Genomic DNA, 23,320 nt, shown 5'->3' on the forward strand with positions numbered 1-23,320 from the left:
CATACTCCACAGCAAGAGTTTGAAAAATGGTTTAAGGAAAAGAGTGGAGCTGTTTACTCAGACACTTTGAGGCCCAAAAATAAGGTTCATAAAATCACAGAATCTCAGACTTGTTAGAGTTGGATGGGACCTCTGGAAATCATCTAGTTCAATTCACCCTTCTAATTCAGGGTCACCTAGAGCAGCTAACACAGGAACTTGTCCCGTGAGTTTTCAATATCTCCAGAGAGGGAGACTTCATGACCTCCCTAGGCAGCCTGTTCCAGTGCTCTGCCACTCTCAATGTAAATAAGTTCTTCATGCTGAGATGAAGCTTCTTGTGTTTCAGTTTATGGCCATTTACTCCTTGTCCTGTCACTGGGAACCACCAAAAAGAGTCGTGCACCATCTTCTTGGCCAGCTTTGGGATGTTTTTATGTATTGATGCAAACCCCTCTCAGTATTCTCTTCTCCAGGATGAACAGGCCCAGATTCCACAGTGTCTCCTCATAAGAGAAATGCTCCAGACCCCTCACCATCTCTGTGACCCTTCTGAACCCTCTCCAGTAGCTCCTTGTCTTGTACTGAGGAGCCCAGAACTGGACACAGCACTCCAGATGTCGCCTCCCTAGGGCTGAGTAGGGGGGGAGGATCACATCCCTCAGCCTGCTGGCCACACTCTTCCCAGTGCACCCCAGGATCCCATTGGCCCTCCTGGCCATAAGGGCACTGTTGGCTCGTGGTCAGCTTGTCACCCACCAGGACTCCCAGGTCCTGCTCTGCAGAGCTGCTCTCCAGCAGGTCAGCCCCCAACCCGTGCTGGTACCTGCAGTTGTTCCTCCCCAGGTGCAGGACCCTGCACTTGCTCTTGTTGAACCTCATTTGGTTTTTCTCCATCCAACTCTCCGGCCTATCGAGGTCCCACTTAATGGCAGCAGAGCCTCCAGCTGTATCAGCCACTCCCCCAGTTCTTTTCAGATCATCATTAAACCCACTGAGGGTACATTCTATCCCTTCCTCCAGGTCATTGATAAACAAGCTGAATAAAGCCAGACCCAGTATTGATCCCTGGAGAATGCCACTGACTGCAGGCCTCCAGCTGGGTTATACTGCTCTGATCATGACCCTCTGAACTCTGCCTTGACCCACCTCACAAGTGCTTAGCTAGCTAATGCTCATTTCCTGTGTGCCAAAGGAGGTAGTCAGATGGCACATATGGGACCAGGCCTGTTACTTCTAAGACGAATAATAAATAAAAGTCAGCCTTTCTTTAAAGCCTTGAAGCTGTGGCTGTCAGTCATGAAAAAAACTAATTGGTATGCACTATCTAACTCTGAACTGACACTTCTTGTGTTGCTACAGCTTTGATTTTTTTAAAAGTGGTGGAAACTAGCAGTTTTGCCTCCAATTTAATTAGATTATCAGTGGAGACACACAAACACTATCTCTCTTGTGGTATCTAACTTTTGTTCTTCCCTTGTTTGTTGTTATCTTAACTTGAGCTAAGCCATTTTGACAGAAATCCTGTTTCTTCTTTGTGTGCAAGGACGATACACACAGCATACACTAAAGACAGACAGCTAAGCAGCAGACCTCACTATAAAATGAATGCAAAGCTTCCCTGAGGGTCCAAATTCTTTGCTCATTCCAGCCTTCAACACATGCTAGCTTGCTTCCTGCCAAAGTTGCTCTTTTCTGAGAAAACAAAACAAAACAAAACAAAAAATAAGGAAAGCAAATAAACTCTTTGTGGCAGGAGCATATTTAGATAAAAAGCTCCCTTTATGCCTAGGAATACTTCTCAAGACAACTGAAAAATAAACTATGCATATTTTTATGAAATTGTAAGTCAACTTCTATGTTGAAAGTATAGAAAAACAAAGGCAGAATAAAGGAAATCCTAATAAAAATTTCTGCCTTACTATTGAACAGTCAAAAAAGGGATACTTTGTGGGGGAAATCCATAAAGAAAAAAGGAAAATTCATAAACAGAATATGTATGGGACCTAGGAAAGTTCTATTGGTGAAGCAGAGAGAAGACCATTAACAGAAAATGTGCACAAAGTGTAAATGATTCAAGTATGCAACTTTGGAAGCAAACATGGTGAGAAACACCCAAGGCTGGGACAAGGTTGGTGAAAGCAGGGAAAAGTCCTGTGAAAAATCTGTATTCAGGAAATGAAGAACACCAAGGTGAAGCACGGCAACAATACAAAGTGCAACATCCAGAAGGAGTAAACAGAGAATCTGAGTGTGGTCTGTTACACATTCCCTATGGGAATAATGAGTTAAATTGCCATGCCTCACTCTCAGCATTTTAGAGTTTTATCTGGAGCATCAAAAGGATATCCTGGAAATTTTGATCTAAGAAGAAAATCATTAAAATGTTCTAATATATGAGGCGTCTGCCTGCCTCCCTTAATCTTGGTTATTTACCAGCAAGGATATACAACAACAACAAATCAATTATGCATGCTATCTACTAATTGCCAGCCATAGACATTCCACCAAGACACTCATTGCCATGTTTTTGCACTTATGCTGAGGTGGGAAACTTTACAGTGTTCTTGAATATGCTTATGAGATATAGAAAGTGGAATATCCTCGAATTTGGCCTGAGTTAATACAGGGAACTTTGAATATTATCACACCTCTGATATGGCTAAGTAACTTGATCATGGAGCTTAGCCCTGAAGATTTGTTCAAGGTCAGATCTTGTGCTACTTGAGTCATTCTCAGTGTTGTCAGCTAAATGCACTAAGGGATCTCCACACTATCAGTGTAGCTTTCCTACTAAAGCCATTTATAGAAACATTTTGCAATTCTGAGAAGGAAAACGTTCACAGATGGAGTGGAAATGATTGATGATGATTTGCTGCCAGGTAGGTGGAACTCCACCACTCAGAGGAATCTAGCAGTCCTTCTCTGATATTACCTAGAGGATCTAAATGCATTCTAAGTTGCAAATCTTGTAAAGATCTTATGGTAACAAAAATCTTATGTGCTAGGCTGATGAATACACTGCAAAAAAAAATTTTCCCCCTTACAGGGAGACTTATAGCGGGACCCTCTTTTTAAGTGAATAGTATTTTTTCATTATAAGATTATTTATTTTCTGCCTAAACTAGAAACCATTTAAGTCATCTAATATATCAGAAACAAAAATTTTCTCATGAAAACATGTTTTTCTTTGTTTTGTCCAATAGGACACATTTCTCTACAGTACTGGTGGTAATTATGCCTCTTGGGATACTTTTTTTCATTGACTGTGCTGCCTCTACAGCCACTGTCTCTGTGATGCCCTATGTGATAGTACACTTAGATCACTGGGGCATATGAGGGATATCAAACCATTTCTCCATGCCAGATGCTTTCCACTTTTTGCTTTATGGAAGTGCAGAAAGTGGGCTGAGACTTTGTCTGGATGATTGTCCACCAACACTATAATCTTCTATTTCATTTCCATGGGGTTTACCCCTGTCTATCATAGGACACAGTGGAAAAAAGTATACTTTAGTTTTTTCCCTGAGGTTCAGTTTTGATAAGGAGGATTCTATCTGGGACTTATTTCAGATCTCTTTTATTTGGTTGCTAAGAAGCCATCCCTACTCTTATCATTAAAATGTTCTTGTTTATATTAATTTCTTTGATATACCAGAATAAAATTAGCTAGTGCTGAAGAGTTAAAGACAACAAGTAATTCTCAATGTTCATTGCAGTATAAAAAGCAGAAAACTGGACTCAAAGTCATGCATAAAAGGTGGAATGTGGAGACTGACGTGCAGTTATGAAATATATCCATATGTAATAGCAAACATGCTGTGCAGAGACTCTGTTTTCCATTTCCTAGATCCTAGAAACTAAGCTATGGTGTGAAGCCAGGTGTCCACCAAATCTGCTCTATCACTCCTCAGCTGGACAGAGGAGAGAAAATATAAGGAAAGGTGTCTGAGTTGAGATAAGGACAGGGAGAGATCTGTCACCAGTTACTGTCACAGGCAAAGCAGACTCAACTTGGGGAGAGTATTTGAATTTATTGCAAATCAGATCAGAACAGGCTGATTAAACCCAAATCTTAAGAATATTGTCTACCCACCCCTTCTTTTCTGGGCTTACTTTTATTCCTGATTCTCTACCTTGCTCTCTCCAGGTGCAGGAGGATGGGGAGAGGGGGCTGCCATCCATTGATTGTTTCTGCTGCTCCCCTCCTTCTCAGTGGGAGGACTCCTCAAACTCTTTCCCTGCTCCAGCATGGGATCCCTCCCACAGGAGACAGCCATCCACGAACTTATGCTACATAACTCTGTCCCACAGGCTGCAGTCCTTCACAAACTGCTCTGGCATAGATACCTTCCACAGGGCTGCCCTTCAGAAGCAGACTGCTCCAATGTGGGTGGCTAATGGGGTCAAAAGTCCTTCCAGCCAACCTGCTCCAGCATGGACTCCTTGCTCCATAAGTCCAAAGGTCCCTGCCAAGAGCCTACTCCAGTCCAGGCCTCCCTCAGGGTCACAGCCTCCTTTAGCATCTACCTGCTCCACTGTAGCATCCTCCATGGGCTGCAGGTGGATCTCTGCTCCACCATGGACTTCCCCAGATTGCAGGGGCACAGCTGCCTCACCATGGTCTGCACCACTGCAGGGGAATCCCAGCTTGAGTGCCTGAAGCACCTCCTCCACTTCTGCAGGGCTGTATCTCACACATTCTGACTCCTCTCTCTGGCTGCAGTTTTTCCCCACTTCATAAATACATTATCCCAGAAGGCTACCACTGGCGCTGATGGCTGTTGTGGAACTGCCTGCCACTGGCTCTGTCACACATGGGGGCCACCACACATGGTGGCTTCTGGAAGCCACCTCTGTAGTCCCCCTGCTACCAAAGCTTTATCACACAAACCCAATACACCCAATATTCAAGACATTGTTTCTCACTACTAGAAGCAATACTCTGGAGTCTAAGAAGTAGAATCCAAATACTTTACCATAACCACATTTTTTGTCTCTTCCTGCTTTATAGACTACTTTCATAAAACATGAGCTAGACATTTTGATGGGGGCAACTGAACTATGCTGTTTGTGCTTCATCACCTCCAAGTATGAAATATTCTAAGTTGCACATGAAAATGTGCAAATACTGCATTAGTATTCAGTTAATATTATTTAAGAAATCAGTGCAGGTGATTAACGCGTATGCATATACAAAACAAACCACTTTTTTGAGACTTTGGCACTGTAACATTTTCTTTAAAGAAAAAGTCACATTTATTAAAAACAGAGGATAATAAAGCAAATTGTTGTCATGTTCTTAAATACACAACACATTTGCATTTTTGACAGTTTATGTAACAGAACAGACATGAAAACGCTGTTAGATAATTAGTTCTGTTAATTTGAAGAGCTCATGTTTTATTGATAACGATAAAATACTATTTAACACTATTAATGAATATTATTTAACTACTGGGAAAGCATCTATTCTTACCAGCTTTATGAAAGATATACCAGGAACTCATATATTACTATGATCATACTAGTACAGAAGGAGCAGTTGGCTGTACAACACACCAATGAAAAACACTGGTCTGATAAAGAGTTTGCAAAGACTACCATAAGCTAAATTTGTCTGACCAAACCTTTTCAGTCATCATGGTTTGGGTATTATTTTTCATCTCATTTTTGAATGAGAAAGATACAAGTACCAAGTCCTGGAATCTGGGATCGTATGCAAATACAGGTATTTCTATGGGACTTCTGCAATCCTGTTAAGAGCTATTATTCCCCAACAAAGATAAATATCCCATAACAATAGTATTAAGTTTCTTCTGGTGTTTTCAGGAGCAGTACACAGGGAAACAGCATTTAATCTACATGAGTACTGTTGACTTTGACAAACATAAAAATGTTAAATATAAAACTCAAATAAAGGCCATTACTGGTTAAAATAAATGACAGTGTAATAGTACAGGAGCCCTGTGGCAGCACATCACTACTTGCTATAAGAAAAGCAATAAAACTTAGTGACCCAAGATCTTTATTTTCTCCCTTTTTATTTTTTCTTTTGGAGCCCTCCAGTACTGTTATCTTCAGGACTATTCCTCACACAGGGTGTTGGGGATGAAAATTCTGTCAGATGATACTCCCTAGAGCCTGCATTAATTCCAAACACAAGGAGACATAATTTTGAAGTTAACTCAATCTTCCCTCAGGAAGGAATTGCTGTTTTAAGAAGACATTTGCCAGTTAACAAATGTTGGAACAGTAACAGCCAAGGATCAAATTTGCATAGGTATATTTGTTAATTTTATTTCATCTTTGAGAAACTGGAGATGCTTAGAAGCTGTGACCCTGCACACAATATTTGGAATACCTGATCATGCTCCAAGTTAAAAAAAGTTGGCCACCTCCAACTTCACCCATACTGTGATCCTGGGATTCTAATCCTGTACTAAGCCGCAGCTTTGTATATGCACATACCTATGAGACCAAGAATTTAACAACGGAAATCATCTACAAGTGCATTTGTTCTATAAAGTCTCACTGACCTCTCATCTGTAGATTGAATGTTATTGGAAACAAACAGTGCCTTCTGTGATGCAGGCAGATGCTGTGTTTGTGCCATTTTATTTTGACAGCTAGCATGCAAAGTAGATATTTCCTGTGTTGATCAAAGCATATCCACATAAGGAAAGAAAGAAGAAATTTCTGGAGGGCTGAACAAGAATGAACTAATGTAATTAATATTTTTGATTGATGAATAATAGCAGAAAAATAGAAGTAAAAATTATGAAGGAACTAATACAGAGCCATGTTTGGAGCCATAGAAACTGGAAAAAAAAGGTGAAGTAGTCACAGGCATAATTTTAACATGCATCCAAAACATCAGTTTGCACAGTTTATAAAGAATGAATGCTGCATTCTCTCATTTCAAAAGTGGGTCACAAAAAGTGTGAAGAAATGATGAAAGTAGCACCCTGAGCATTCTATGCTGAGTTTTTTGATTACTTCAAAACAAGGATTGCAAGTGTTCCTCCCACCACTTCCCCATTTAAATCAAGAGTGATTTTGGCCATTAAAGCATTTATGGCCAGCCATTTCTCTGAAGCTTTCAGCACATTGTGATTTTATTGTGGTGGGGATTTAAGTGCTGCTGTCTTCTCTGAGCGTCAGTCCACCTTTGAGGTATGAGACATACTGCTTTGACCATTGTGGCCACAGAGGAACTTTCAGAAAGTCATATGCAAATATTATGGGGACACATGGCCCGTCCACTCACTATGCTATGTACATACACTAATGAGTAATTAACATATGCTAAAGACATTCAAGAACTCATCAACACTACTCTCAGAAGTGGTGGGTTATCAACTCCAGTTTGGAAGCATCCTGCCACAGCAGCAACCCCAGGGAGAGGCAATAGCACCAGGGATGAGACAAGGCAGACATTTCTTTCTCAAAGCTGTATCTGTCAGCCACTGAATTAGAATTTAAGATCTTGGCTGAAGGCTGCTGTTCTGGCCTGAATTTTAGCAAGACCTGTATGCTGACACCAGTGGTCAAATAATGCCTTCAGTTGTAAACTGAGTGTGCAATAACATACAAAAGTAATCACAGAAAGTGTACAACCCCCACCACAAGCATTAAAAATTCATTGAACTTGCACCAACTTTATACGTGTGGTATTTCATATAGTGAGGAAACATGACTTCACTCCCACTTGCTTTAACTTCTCCTCTTTGACACAAGCCAGGCAGAAGTGAAATAGACAGATTTTCCCTGTTCTCTCAATTGCAAACAGCAGCAATTCTGTTATGGATCAAACAACTCCCACTGCATTCACCTGGCATCTCTGACTCCAAGTTTGATTGTATATAAGACATTCTTGTGCTAGTGCTTTCCAGCAGTGGAAAAACTCTCTGTAACATTTTCTCCTTAGCCTGATAGCTAAAATCAATTTTAGTTTGTGTTCAGGTCAGTGGCAGCTTGATAAAATCTTAATAATACCCAAAATATTTCGTATCTTCAAAATAGTTACTTAAAATTTCATTGGTACTTCTTACAATTACATAAGTGGGAAGACAAAGATGTAAGTGGATAAAAGAAATGCAGAAAGAAAAATGGAAGAAGAGAGTCCTGCAAAAGAAAATCATCACAAATAATCATACAGCTTAGATCATACTGAAAAAGGATAGGAAAACAGTATAAAATGATGGAAAAAAAAAAAGCAGAAAGCATTATTTACAGTTTATAATTACATACTTGGGCTCCCTATATATTTTTCTATTGTACCACATATAACATCTCCTGTCTAAAATGTCATGGGATGAAATGGCCATTTTCTGATAAATGTGCATTTGCACCTCTGATTAATATCAATCAGTTATGCTGATTAGATTCTTTTTGTTTAGCACCTACTATGAGTCCTGTGTGAAACTACTGATGCTGTACTGGCTAAAGATACATTTTATGCTATCTTTAGTGAGGACATACTTTGCTTAAACTGAAGAGGTTTAAGCAAAAGTGGCAAGAACTGTGGTCATTGTGTTTACATGCCACCATTTAATATTCCCTCAGACCAGTTCTCTGCAGAGCACAGAGATACTATTAATTGGCAAGAAATGTACCTTAACAAGTCTGCCAGAAAAGGGGAAAAACAAAGACTGCAAAACAAATTTGGGATAGCATAATCTAAAACTATGAAATACATCTTGTCTAATGCATAAAATTTTTAAGCACAGCATGGCTGCTCTCTGCCCAGGGAACTTGGGGCATGGTTTGAAAGCAAAATGAAAAATCCAATCATCCTTTGCCATCAAAAAAAAATACTAACAAGCTTCTCTTACACTGGAGTTTACCTGTCTAGTTCAATATTCTAGAGTTTAGGCTTCTACTATTCTACACTGACTTAGAAACACTTTTATAAGAAATTCATAACAGCCATCCCTGCCAATCCCTTCTTGTCCATGATTCTGTGTGCCAGCTTTAAAAAAAACTCATGAACTATAGATGCAATACCAACTGCTTCACCAAAAATTTATATACAGCCACCCAAAAAGAAAGAAGTATTGGTACAAATTGGCAAAAGAGAAAGGGTATAAATCCCTTGGTATAAATCCCTTATGTGTAGAACGATCCATAATGTATATTTGTGGTGCTTATGTAGCAAAAAGTGACCTTGCTTTTCCCAGACACTTAACACATAATAGCTAGGGTATGTTTGTGGCTATCTCACATATGCCATTAAAACCACTTTGAATGTCCTTGTTAACACTGGAAAAGTTTTTTACAGTATTTCCCCATTTTGTCAATCTCGAAGATTTATATTATAGGTATTCTTTATATTATAGACAGAATCTTAGTCTCCAAATGAATGCTAATATACATTTTCATTTATGTATATTGCTATTTCTGCTTTTATTTCTCTGATGATACTTTTTACCAGCTTTTGACACTACTTCCACATGCACAGAACACTTTTTCCTAGCTGTCCTCCATTTAATGTGCTTCAAAAGTTGAGAGCTAATCATACTGATTTTTTCTCCTTTTTTCCCCCTTCTCTGAGAAATTGGTCTCATGGGCCTTAAAGAAACATCCAGTAAAAAAGGCAAAGTACCTGTGAAGTGAAGTATTTGAGGTTGTGTTGCCAACATCTGCTAATGACAAACATTTATCCTGGACAATGTCTTCTTGCTACTTTTGCTCATATCTTCCACACTTTCTGATTAGATATCACTCCTTAAATGATACACATTCCCAAACCCAGCTACCTTCTGTTTTAGGAAGTCTCTCCATATCAAGTTCTGTCTTACCAGCCCATTATATATATTATATATATAGTAATATAGCCATTACTATATTCCTATCTCCTTTTCCACATGCTTAGCCCATTCTGATATCCCACCCCTGCAAACTTTCCCTCCTATTTCCACCAAGGTCTTCAGTTTCTCTTAGTCCCAGCGAGCTGCTCCACTTGCTGTTTTGCATTGCAAACCATCTTTAGCACACTCCTGACCGAGTCCTCTTCAGGACTGTTGCTCTTTGGTCTCTGGTGGCAGTGGTGGCACTCTTGGATGAGCAGAGATACACATGATCCAGCCTTTCTAGCATTAAATAAAGGGTTAACACCTTAATCTGAAAGAACTTCAGGGTTTTCCATTGAATCATCCCCAAAACTGCACAATTTTCTGCCCTTAATCCCATTCCTGACTGTAAATGATACTTACAGTCAGACAGTTTCAAATGTTTCTAAGTATTCCATAGTAACTGTTGCAGCGGCCTCAGGGAGACAAAGAGTTACATTGTCCCACCCCAAACCCCTTGTGAAGGGCGGCCCAGGAGTTCTGATTGGGTTTGAGTCCCTGGGGGGTTCTCCCTTGGTGTGTTTCTAGTGGTCCCTGACCCTGAACTCCACCCTCAAAGGTGTAAACCCTCGATTCTGTCCCTCAAAAACCCCTGCTGTGCCTCTGTTCGGGGCTCTCTGTTCTGGACCTGACTTTGTTCCTATGCTGAATAAATGGTTTCATGAACCGGGAGCCCGTCTCGTTGGTGTTTCATGCTGGTCCCCAGAACCCTGCTGCTTCCCTGGACGAGATCCTGAGGTTGCAGGCTGCAACAGTAACAAATGCAATAAGTGATGATAATTTCTATTTACCTTTATAATCAACATGATGAAATTTCCGCCATTTCAGGTAAATAAAATCCCTCCTGTCATTCATCTCAAAATGTTTTTAGAAAGTGTATCAGGAACCATTTACAGTATCATTTTAAAGAGGGGATATTTTTCAAGTTGGACAGAGAATTATTAAAAAAATAGTAAAAAATGTGAAAATCTGCTTAGATATAGTGGTTCAAGCAAGCCATGCAAATACAGTGTTATATTTGACTTTTTGGCCACTGACAGGATAATCAAGTAGATGAAGGATTTCAGTGAATTATAGCACTGACTGAGCTTTCTTCCAAAAAGTCAGAAAGATCAAACGATGTTTGGAGCAGCTGAGATTGAGAGATTCCATTAGATGCTACTTCTCCCTCCCCTCTTTCTAATAAGATGGAAGCTTTTTAGAAAATATGTGACAAATGACCACTCACAGCAGAAATAAATCACACACCACAGAGTACAGCATTATTAATAGTGCAATAATAGTAATAACTTACTGTGATAGCAAAGAAGTACCATTAGGAGGGACACAGTAGCTAATAGCATTTCCTCTTCAGGGGCTAAGGGGCAAACCTTCCTCTGGTACCTTATAAATAAGTGAAAGATTAAAGGAGCCAGTGGGACCAAATAGCCTGACTTTTCCAGAATGCCACTGAGTAGGCACTGCCCGTAAAGTGCTCTCCATCTCCCCTATGTGACAATATTTTAATAGTTCTTTAGTTAATTTAAATTAGAGTGAGAGGACACTTAGTTGCAATAAAAGACTTGAGCAGGGTATAAAGTATGGTAATGCTAGGAGGGCTGTGACATGGTTTTCAATTATTAGCCTTGTTTTCTCTTCAGCAAAGTGCTGTGTGAAAAAAAAAACAAACCTTGAAATTTAACAGATGGATTAGTATTCAGGCACTACTTAAAAAATTAAAACAATTAATCATGAACAGTCAATTGGATAGTGCTTTCAGGTCTTCATATTTAGTTATATACATATTTTGGGAAGAAAACATTAATATTATTTTACACATGTTATTAAAATATTTCTCTGTGTGTGTGTGTGTGTAGTAAAAGTTCACAAAAAGTAACCCGGATTTCACTAAGGGTGAAGCTGTTGAGAAGCAGTGAAGAATATATATTATCCAAGTTATTTACCATGTTTCAAAGGTTTTAACAAAAACATCCTAGTTATTCACAAGTTCAAGAAAATTGTCTGGTTTGCAAACTAATGCATCCATTAGTGTTTTTTTCCCAATATTATTGTCTTGGTTCAGATTATCAATAGCCTTTGGCAGAAGAGCAGATTTTTTTCTAATCAATGACATAATGAATGAAATTAATAATTAATTAAGCAATAGATGGAAATATTATTTTCATGATTATTGATTTGTTTTTAAAAGCAAAAGCTATAAAAAACCTGCAGCAATTAAAAAAAAAGTCAGTGACCTCCACAGTTACTCACACATTCCACCATGGTCTTGGGTGCCATGAGATCACATATGCCATAAGTATGTTGGGAAATGTGTGTATATATAACTTACATACATATAAAGCTGTGTTGGTAAGGACATTCAACTTACTAATGAACAGTTAGCATACAGCTACTGAAAAAAAAAGAGTCACCATGGAAATTTCTATGCCAGAATTTCTGCTCTCACACTATTACTATGTCCGGAACACTGAAGTATTTCTGGAACTGCTATCCATCTGTGACTGACAGTAATGACCAAAAACACTCTACTGACCTCTTTTGGAAGCAAAGAAGTTGCTGGGTACCCAGATTCTCCAGAAATATATCTTAATAAAGCAAAACAAAAAGATGCCAATAGGTATTTTATAGAAAAGTAGAATATGCTGAGTTGGGAGGGACCCATCAGGATCATAGAGTCCAACTCCTGGCCCTGCACAGGAGACCATGTGCCTGAGGGCATTGTCCAAACTCTTGAACTCTGCCAGGCTTGGTGATGTGGCCACTTCCTTGGGGAGCCTGTCCCAGTACCCTCAAGATGAAAATCCTTTCCCTGATATCTAGCCTAATCCCCTCCTGACTCAATTTCATCCTGTTCCTTTGAGTCCTGTCACTGGTCATGAGAGTGAAGAGATTAGCAGCTGTCCCTTTTCTTCCATTGTGAGGATGTTGAAGACTGAACGGAATTCTCCTCAGTTTCCTCAAGGCTGAACAGACCAAGTGGCCTTAGCTGCTACTTATAAATGAGTTTATTATTTCTGAGAATCATGAATCAACACTGCCTGAAAAAACAGGGGGAATGAGGCAGATATTAGGCAGAACCTTTCAAGACCAGCCTGCTAAAGCAGCTTTCTCAGTTCAAGAGTAGTGAATAACAGCCAATACACTCAATAATACTCAGTAATACTCTATTTCAGTGTAATGAAGACTCAAGTCTGAGAGAAGAATAAAACTTCCATTGCAATTGCTTTTCCATCTGACATACAAGAGACAACTGTTCAACACTAAAATGACCTTTAGAATAAACCTATGTGCCAGCAGAGGAACCAGAGTTCCTGACAACCAATGAAGCCCACAAATGTATAAAACCATGCCCCTTTATGCTTCTGCAATGCTCCATGTGTGCATGTGCAAGTACGGGTTTGCACAGGTCCCTACATATTCATGAACAAGGCTCTTCTGTTGTGCAAATTCCAGCCTTTGCATTTTGATTACTTCCTTCTATGTTTGTACAGTACACAGCCCTAGCATAAAGGACATTTCAAACCTCCTCCTCAACTGATGATCTTACATTCATAAGCTTTGGAGAAAAGAAGGATTTATTAGTGCTTTGCATTCTCGCAGGCTACATGGTTTTCCGTGCAAAACGTGGCTTTCTGGATTGCCCTTTGTGAAGCATTTAACACTCTTCCACTGTCTATATAGATAATTAGTTGTCAAGTTTCAGCATTTTTAATTAGCTCATGCAAATGGCCTTGCTGGGGGAGACATGCCGTTGCATCTGCTGTATTTCACTGCTAAAATAGGCACTTTTATAGTACATGGTATCTATATATTAAATGAAGAACATTGCAAAATCTATTAGTATTTTGTATTTAAAAGCTTTTGGGTTTTGACTTTTTTTTAACTAAATTGTTTTTTGTTTAAAATCTGAATTATTTTAGTCCTTCTATATTTTCTGGTAGGAAGCTAAAGGTTATTATGACTCTTGGAGATAAAAGGACTTGCTGCTGGGGCATCTCAAGTTTTCCAGACTTGCCATATGAGATTAATTATTGCTGTTGCTGACTGTGTAATTCAAAGGTTAAAATGCAGAGTTGAAACAATAAGTGAATCCTAATGTGATTAAGACTGTATGAATTATTTTGTCTGCTTCTTCTGTACTCATACATTACACAGCAATGATCTTGTTAGCCATATTCAGCTTCAGGAATATTAATCCAACAACGCATGTCTACAGGAGAGCACAGGTATGAAAAAGACAGTTAGAATATGGTAAGTAAATAAATCTTTTTGGCTCATGCATCAATGTAAAACTTCCTGAAATGGTGGCTGGTCTCAGAATATTTTCAAACAAGCCCTAATTTGACTATGAGGTAACTGTGTTATGAAGGGAGAAAGTAATTTAGGCACTTCAACTGAAAGGTACAATTCACGTTATGTCAGGACCATCAGGAGGAACTTAACATGCTGTCTGCTAATACATTAGTCAAACACAACACAGTTCTTATCAATTTCATTGAAAAGCTTTGCAACATTTCAAATAAATGATATTGGACAGCTGGTGATCAATTGACAGTTGACTGATCCCTCTGTGATCTGCAAATATAATCCACTTCTACAGACACCTCAGAGATGATGGCTTTCCTTCTGAGCTGCATATCTTCTGTGTTCACTAGACAAAATTTGGTTGACTTTTTTTCTAACTGCATGTTTTTCATGCAGTACAAATTCATAAGAAAATTTACTGCTTGGGCAATACTGAATTAATGAGCTAGTGATGTACTCATTGCTATCAATTTACTATTTATAAATTTATTCATTATTATGCTACACAACTTCATCTATGAAGCTTGGTACTCTGTCCTAAGAGTTGCTGACTTCTCAATCTATTTCTGTTAAAATTAATAAAGGTAATTTTATTCTCTCAATATATTGTCCTTCTTAAGATGTCATTGTTTTTCTCATAAAAACTAGCTTTTGCAGTGACATGAAATTGTCAGGCATTCTTTGTGAGTTGGGGAAAATCTTTTGTAGATTTGTACATCATGAGAGATTTTTCAAAACAGGGTTAAAAAAAGCAGAATGCTTTAGAAGGTACAACACATTCCCATAGTCCATTATATGATGAAGAATTTCATTGGTATTGAGTTTTGGTGGAAATTGCTCTGACTTATCAATGCTAGGGCAGTTTGAGAGGAGCCTTGGCAGAGACAAAATACAATGAGTACTTTATAAATCACTTACAATAAGCTATATTTGCTTTTGCTAGTAAAACAGTTCTTAGATTAGGTTCCATGATCAAAACCAGAGTAACAGTCCTGTAGATGAGTTAAACACACAACTCCTTTTTAAGCAGGGTTTAAGTGCATCAAATGACTAACATAGAACTTATTCCAGGTCAAGAATTTGGCAAGAGGCAAACTGAGAGTTGGAATGGAAAAAAGTAGGAATGGAACTACAATTACAACATATTACAGTATAACCTTGGCACGGCTAAATAGCAGGAACTAATGAAACCTTTTCAAGTGCTAAGAAATGCCACTTTCCCTAAAATTAGAGCTGCGTCATTACTGAGAAAAAAGCCAGGGTAGGATACATAAAAGAGATTAATGTTTCTTTTTCAAGAAAGTTTTTTATTTTCAGATTTTAGCGATATATGCACCTTGTGGAAAGGATACGAGAAAGAAGTGAAGGGACAATGAGGAAGCATAAAATTACAGAAAATTTATATCGTGGGTAATTTGGCTTTTTGAAAATATCACAAAGGTGTAAAATATGGGAATCCTAGCAAACTTAACTATTTAAAGTATGAGATTCTGAGAGCTCTGAGCTAATGTTTATGTGAAATGATAAATTATTTATGTAAGCTGTACAAGTACTCATACTGCTGCTGAACCCCAAGTGACTCACAAATTCTATCACAAGCTTATGATTTATAATGATATTTATAATGATTTATAATATATGATTTATAATTCTATTGTAAACCCATGATGGATAAATTTAATCTACTATTTAGATAATCCACCAGCAATCAGGAATTCCAGGCTTCTCTTCAGGGAGGTATAGACCTGCACAGCAGTGTATGAAGTCCCATGACAGCTGTCTCACAAGGCACACGCATAAGGGGCCTCTTCCCACATAAGCAAACAAGAGCATGTTTCCTGTGACTGAGCTTTAAGGGTTAATTGACTAATACATTTCATATTAACACCAAAAATCATCACAGAGGACTGACAGACAAATGAAACATTTCAGTCAGATGTAGTGCCTGGAGCAAACAGTGAACTTTCTGCTTCAGATAACCCTAGCATCTGTGTATCTACCACAGAGAAAATGAATATATCAGTCTTGGGAAAAAAAAATCTGAGAAATTCTCATGTCACCAGTGTGTAATGCTTGAGCTTACTATTTTTCTTTACCAAAGGAACAGATTCCAGATCTTAGAAGTGATAGAGAATACCATATTTCATTAAATTTTCTCTGATGAACAAAAAAACCCAAATCAAAGGCAAATGAAGAAGGAATAGTTTAGTGTGGTTCAATGAGTCTCTTTGAATGCACAGCATGAATTGACTTGGAAATACTTGAGATTGTTTAAATTTCAACATCTTTTGTACAAAGTAAAAAAAATTGTATTTGAGAAAAAGGAGTGTGTAGTAGATCTGTGGCTCCTTTTGCTCTCAAAAATCTAATGTCAAAAATCTCTACTCTGCTGGAAACTCACAAAATTTGATAAATTTTGGCTAGAGTTTCCACAGCCCATCCCCTCATTATATTTTCTCACCATGTTTAACTTGACTTCAGCTTCTTTTTTTTTTTTTTTTTTTATACTTCTGGCCAGTTAATACACTTGACCAGACAGCTTCCATACATAGAAAATAATGTAAAAGACAAAATTACAGTAAAGTGAGAGAAAAAACATTTCAAAATGAACAAGGAGTCCATATGTGCCTAATTTTCTCTGTGTCTCAATTCTGAATACTCAAGAGTCTCCTCCTATGCTCCTAAAAAGATGCCTCAGACAGCTTGTTTTGCTAAAAGGAAAGCTTGGACAACTGCCTTTTGCAGTTACCAAAGAGCGGAGTTTAAACATTGTTTATGGCCTTTACTATGGATGGTTTGGTTTATGTCAGAAAATGAATCCTGTAACTTGGACAAGAGACTGAAAAGGATGTCTTCACATCTGATCAGGACTATCAAATGTTTCACCTCTAGCTGTTTTACTACTTTTCTGGCATGTTTCTTAAATTGCATGTACTTAATGCAATCCCCTACAGATTAATAGCAACTTCATCTGGACAGTTAGGGTGGGCAGCTCTGTACGGACGCACTTCCTGTTTCAAGGATTTAAAATCAGACAGTCAAGGACTAATTTAGCCCATGTACATGGAGCAGCACTTCCAAAAGTCGGAAGAGAAGGAAGTGCTTTCATGCAGGTCAACTCCACAGTGCCTCCAACATCTCCAATATCCAAAATATTGAGAATGAGGTGTCTGAACACATTATATACATCCATGAGATAAGGCAATCCTGTGAATCATTGATGAATAAACACTGTAATTCCTGTTGTGGTTTAGTCCTAGCTGGCAACAAGCATCACTCAGCCATTTTCTCACTCCCCCGCTGGGATGGGGGAGAGAATCGGAAGGGTAAAAGTGATGAAAGAGTGGAATAGATAAAGGAAAAGCCATGTGCACATGCAAAATGTCACAAGGAATTAATTCACCACTTCCTATGGGCAGACAGATGTTCAACCCTTCCCAGGAAAACTGTTCTCAACTATACATTACAATGACTTGGGAAGACGAATGCCATCACTCCAAATGTTCCTCCTATTCCTTCTCTTTCCCCCTGCTTTATATGCTCATCATGATGCCATGATGTATAGGACTGTCCCTTTGGTCAGTGGGGTCAGCTGTCCTGGCTGTGTCCCCTCCCAACTCCTTGTGCACCCCCAGCCTCCTTGCTGGTGGGGTGGGGTGAGGAGCAGAAAAGTCCTTAACTCTGTGTAAGCACTGCTCAACAGTAACTAAAACACCCTTGGTTTGTCAACCCTGTGATCTGCACTAACCCCAAAACCAGCTGCTGTGAACAAAATTAACCCTTCCAGAACCATCATGACTCCCCAGTCTAGTCCAAGACTGGTTAGCTGGAAAGCCTAGAAGTTAAAAACGTAAATGCTGTGCTCTTACCTCAAGTGCTCTGATCAATTCATTGTCAGATAAACAGCATTAATCCACACAAAGCCATTGTGGTGCCTAATGGAGTTGTGAATGTTCTCTGATAGGTGAAGAGATTGCATGGGATTAGCTCTAATCAGGTACTTTAGGTAATGAGAATTTCTCCACACAGCATTCAACAAAGCCATACAAAACTGTTCTTTCCCCATATTTCAGCAGGGTTTGGATAGAAGAAAAAGATAGATCAAGGAAACGACCAAGCAAGGAATACTTACTTTCATTGGTTCAATAAATAATAAAAAGTAAAGACAAATCTAACTTCATAGGTAGTGCAAAGACCCATATGTACAAACTCAAATTCAATGCAGAACTAAACAGAAAAATCTAGCAAATGAAACGTTAAAATCTGACAGAACTCAGAATCTGAGTTCATTCCTCCCATATTTTAGACATTTTTTTAAATTGTGTTGTCACTGAATTTCATTAGACAGGAGAACAGTTCAGTTTAATACATGCAAGTCTATATTCCATTTAAATGAAAAGCAGTATATTTATTAAAACATAAACTTGTCAAAAAGCTTAATTTTGATCAATTTATTTAACATAGTATCTCTTTGTGAATATGTCCATTTATGTTATTGAAGGGATTTATTTTCTCAAAGTAATACCAAAACTCAGGATGTAAAATAAATATATAAAACTGAGCTTCTAATGCTCATGCAAACCTCATACACATATACCGGATATCTGCTAAAACACACTAAAACATAATAACCTATTTAAAAATATTTCCTTTAAAACAATTGCCTACATTTGATATTTAAGCCTTAGGGAAAAATTAAAGCAACAACACTTTCACTGCATAACATTCTCATAAAACATGGATGAGTGCTTCACTTCTGATAAAACAACATGCATCAGGAATTTATTGTATTAAGGTACTAGCAGATTAGGGGACAAAGAAAATCATGTTCAGAAAGATGAGAAAGATGATTTGTTGATTAAAAAATAAAAATAAGCAAATCACCAAGAAGCAAAACCCCAAGCAAATCAACAACAGATTTTCAAATGAGTGCTATTATTGCCCCATATAGCCTTCAGATGTTATTGAAGATACCAACTTTTCTCTAGCCCTATCTTTTGACCTCTATGCATTTCCAAGTCAGATAGATAAAGTACTCCCAAGCAAGCAAAAAGGGAGGAATCAGATCAAAGACAATAAAGCATGACAGATAAAGGCAGAGCTATCTCATAATAATAAAACACAGGAAAACAATCCACTTTTCATCAGGTCATATGGTTCATGGACTGTAGGAGCAGATGATATTCAGGTACTAGCATGGAATTAAAATACTGTAGGAGGCTTGAAATGGAATTAAAATACTGTAGGAGGCTTGAAATGCTAATTCATGCTAAAATTGTATATTTGAATAAATCCTTCAGCTTAATCACTGAAATCAAGTTGAAACATGGGTCAGCTTTGATTGTTTTTACTAAAAAAAAAATTAAATAAAGAAACCCAGTGATGTCTTCATATGAACTCACCACAGAAAACTAACAGAATTCCAAAAAGGTCTAGTGACAGCAGTCTGGATATACAAATTACTTCTAAAATGGAAACTCCCAGTTATAGAAATGGCAGAGGAAAGATGGTAGGGTGATCCATAGTTTTGTTTCTGATCACAAACTGTACTTTTTTGTTAATAGTAATGAATAGCTATAGACCAAAAGGCATATAAACATTTTTTTAATAAGACAGTGTGTCTAACCCAAGAGTGTAGAGACACCTGTAATTTCACAGATTGTTTTAGAAAATTCAGCCTCCTCATAAAGGAGTATGATGAGCCATAAAAAAACCCAAATCAAACCATAAAAAACAATAGTCTAGAACCATAAAATACAAGTTGAAACACCACCAGAGGGAGAGCTAAATGCAGAATTATTTTTGTGCACAAAATGCAGAAAAGGCGGTGAACCTAATGGCAAGATATGAAATGCATTAAAAAGATATGAAAGAGAGGCAAAACAGAGCTCTATGGAAATTTAAAACTGATCTGAAGATGGAAATGGGAATGAGGATTAAAACTGCAGGCAGGAAAAAGAGCTAGCCTTTTTATGGGTTCACAATGTTCTCTGTAGTGCTGCTTGCAATTATACTCTAGGGTGGCAATCAGTCATCAGGAACATCCAAAAAGAGTAATATCCACTGTAATGGAAGTTATTCCATTCATACTTGTGTGATGAGCCTTTTCCATGATCCAGAATTAATTTCTTCTACATCAAAAGTACTCAAATCATACCACACTAGTGTTTAAGCACAACGAGACTCATAAACCTTAAGAATGACATTTCAATCAGAGTTAAATAAAAGTCAGAGGGAGCTTAAGCTCATTTTTAATGTGAGGCATATTAACTTTTATTTCAAACACTGGCCTGAATATATTGAAAAGTAATATTCAGCAATGGGAAGTCTATGGAGAGGCCATGTATTCTGTCTTGCTTTATAAGGAGAGGCTTATCTAACTTATCATATTGCTTATTCAAAAAAGCCCCACTGCTTTACTCCTTTTTTTGCATCTCCTTAGCTCTTACCTTCCAGACTCAAATGTAAACCACGTTGAGTCACGTCCATATCTCCTCAAAGAGCTCAGAGGCCACATGACCAGCTTGACCTTGGCATTGTGGATGTCCCAGAGATAGATGTTTTCATGTGTGATCTGCATTGTACATTCCCCATAGATATCTAAATTTGGTGTAGGCATAAGGTATACATTGAATCGTTCTGGAAAAAAACACAAAGTAAGACATCACAGGTTAAAGCAAGATCTTATACTGGGGGAAAAAAAAAAAAAAGTTGAACTTGAAAGTATTTAGTTCTGATGATCCAGAAATCACAGCCAAATTTCTGGCTTTAACAGAGGTGAGGATCCAGCAGTGCTGCAGCAATCCTACTAGTGCAAAACAGAGGAGTAAAAGGAAAACCATCTTCATTTCATTTTCCTTATAAATGATGCAGCAGTCTGAAACATCTTTCACAGATGATCTGCATAGTCCTCTTGGACATATGTTCCCAGCACCTTTACCTAGGTCCTTTTTTAACCCTCATGTTAAGGTCCACGACTCTTTATAAATCAAAATTCCTAATGACAAGAACTCTGACAGAGACTCCTCTCTCAAAGAGCTGAACTAAAGGTATTCTGGCAAAATATGTATGTGCAACCATTGCCTCTTAGAAAAGCTGTCCTTGAAATTGCAAATCCAAGCTGACTTATCATAGCTTGTTAATAATTACATTCCTTGCATTCAGTTTCTGTTTATTTGCCAAAGTCATTCTTATTTGCAAAATTAATAACAATTTCAATCATCTGTTGCTTTCTTGAAACATTTGATTCAACATGATATATTATTATGGTCATGACATCAATCATTATCAGCTGCACTTCACTTGCAAAGTGCACTTATTGCAGTAGGAGGTCAAGGGCATTAATAATTTTCTGAAGTACCTGAATTGCATGTGATTCAATAAGCAATGCAAAAAAAAACCCCAAAAAACAAAAACATAAAAAAGGAAAAAAACAAGATGATGTAAAACACCATTAACTCATATGGAAGAAAGTAAACATTATTAAGAAGAGAAATGTAAATAAAAAGTGGTTTTCTTTGAAGACTAACTAATGTTTCTATGAGTTGCTTCCACAAAAAATGAAAAACTTGTTGTTCAGTTGGAAGTGGCAGCCAATATTTTAATGCTACATGCATTGCAATATTAGGGCTTAATAGCATCATATGGGAAAGTGCAGTACATTCACAACTTTCCTTTCACAGTTTTTTTTCATCTTTTAAATGGGTAGAAATGCAAAATGTCAGTTCTACTGTCTGAAGGGTATTGACAAAAAAAAGGTAAGAACAATTTAAAGTATGAGCATGAGCAATGCCTATTCAACAACAAAATTAGGAAAATGTTTTTTAGAGGGACAACTGATAGGAAAATTGCCTCCAATTACTTGATAAAGTAAAAAGGGTTTGGTGTGGAATATTTTTAATCCACCATTGGAACTGAATTTTCTCACAGTGTCCTCATAATAATTAGGCAGGAATTTAAATTTAAGTGAGAGAAATTTATTGCCGCACTCAAAATTAGCTTCCTGTTCTGTTTGAAATCCAGTATAATAGATATTATGTCTCTAAATTGTAAACATTTGATATATATATATCTTTTTGACAAAAAATTAAAATATTACAAGTAAGTGAGTTAATATATTTTATAAATGTGGGTGAGTTTGTGTGTGTGAATAAAGTAGCAAAAGTTTGAGGAATTAGAGAAAGCAAGGAACTGCTGGCTGAGCAATAAAAAATGCTGCATAGCTATAAGTAAACTTGTCATCCCCAATGTTGTTCTGTTTCAGTCAATTTAATTTTGTCCTATTAATGACTCCCCAATTGATTCATTTAGCCACAACCTCTTCTCCCAGGCCCAAGTTCTCATTAGTCACACTAATGGGTTTCAGACCTAAAAGTTTAATTTTATGACTAGGATCCCATGTGTGAAACTCGAGACATTTCGTAAAAGTCTTGTGACACACAGCACAAATAGATGAGCAGAGGCTGCTGAGATCACCGAGGAGAACTTCCCCTAATGCTCAGAGGAGTGCATGGGGCAGGGGTCTAATGTAATGCCTACTAAACTAAATGGAAGGACTCACACTTGGGATTAACGGGTCAAAGACTGTATTGGGAAGGGAATGGTGGTGAAAAAGATAACTTTCACTTTGCACTGGATTTTTTTATATAAATATATATTATATGTGTATGTGTATGTATATGTACATGTATATACACCTTCTCAGTATCCTTATGTCATTGGGATTGTCACACAGAAATTCCTCACAGCTGTGTAGGTGTGACTTTATCATATATTAGACTCCAGCTTTGCATTGCTGTGCTGTCAGTTATTGCTACTTCCCTCCTCTATTTGAAAGAAAGATGCAGTAACTGGCCTGTCAGCTCCTTCTCTCTTGCATGACATGAAATAACACAGTGTTATCTATGGGGGGATGGGGAGAATATGAGAATGAAAATTCTTCACCGACAGATAGCCTCAGACAGGAGAGAAAATGAAAAGGTACAATTATTTTTTGAAGTGAACATTAAACTGTTGTGTGGAAGGCACAAAATATTTCAACTTGCTTTAGATGTTACTGGGATAGTTGGGAAATGCTCAACTTCTCTGATGTGTTTGAGGATATTATTGCATGAAGGGCATTCAGGACATATGGTATCCTCAAACTGTCAGGAGACATTTGCTGACTTTGCATGGGAGGTCAG

At 37.9% G+C, this 23,320-nt stretch overlaps 1 protein-coding gene across 1 annotated transcript in view; it reads right to left on the reverse strand.

Moving 5' to 3' along the window:
• DOK6 (docking protein 6) overlaps positions 1-23,320 on the reverse strand; it is a 242,524-nt gene that overhangs the window by 65,773 nt on the left and 153,431 nt on the right. Inside the window, exon 5 of the mRNA XM_058832536.1 lies at positions 20,588-20,777. Coding sequence (XP_058688519.1) covers positions 20,588-20,777 — 190 coding nt within the window. The remainder of the gene's footprint in view (positions 1-20,587; positions 20,778-23,320) is intronic.

This window comes from Poecile atricapillus, chromosome 2 (assembly GCF_030490865.1).
Source record: "Poecile atricapillus isolate bPoeAtr1 chromosome 2, bPoeAtr1.hap1, whole genome shotgun sequence".
Taxonomy (NCBI): Eukaryota; Metazoa; Chordata; class Aves; order Passeriformes; family Paridae; genus Poecile; species Poecile atricapillus.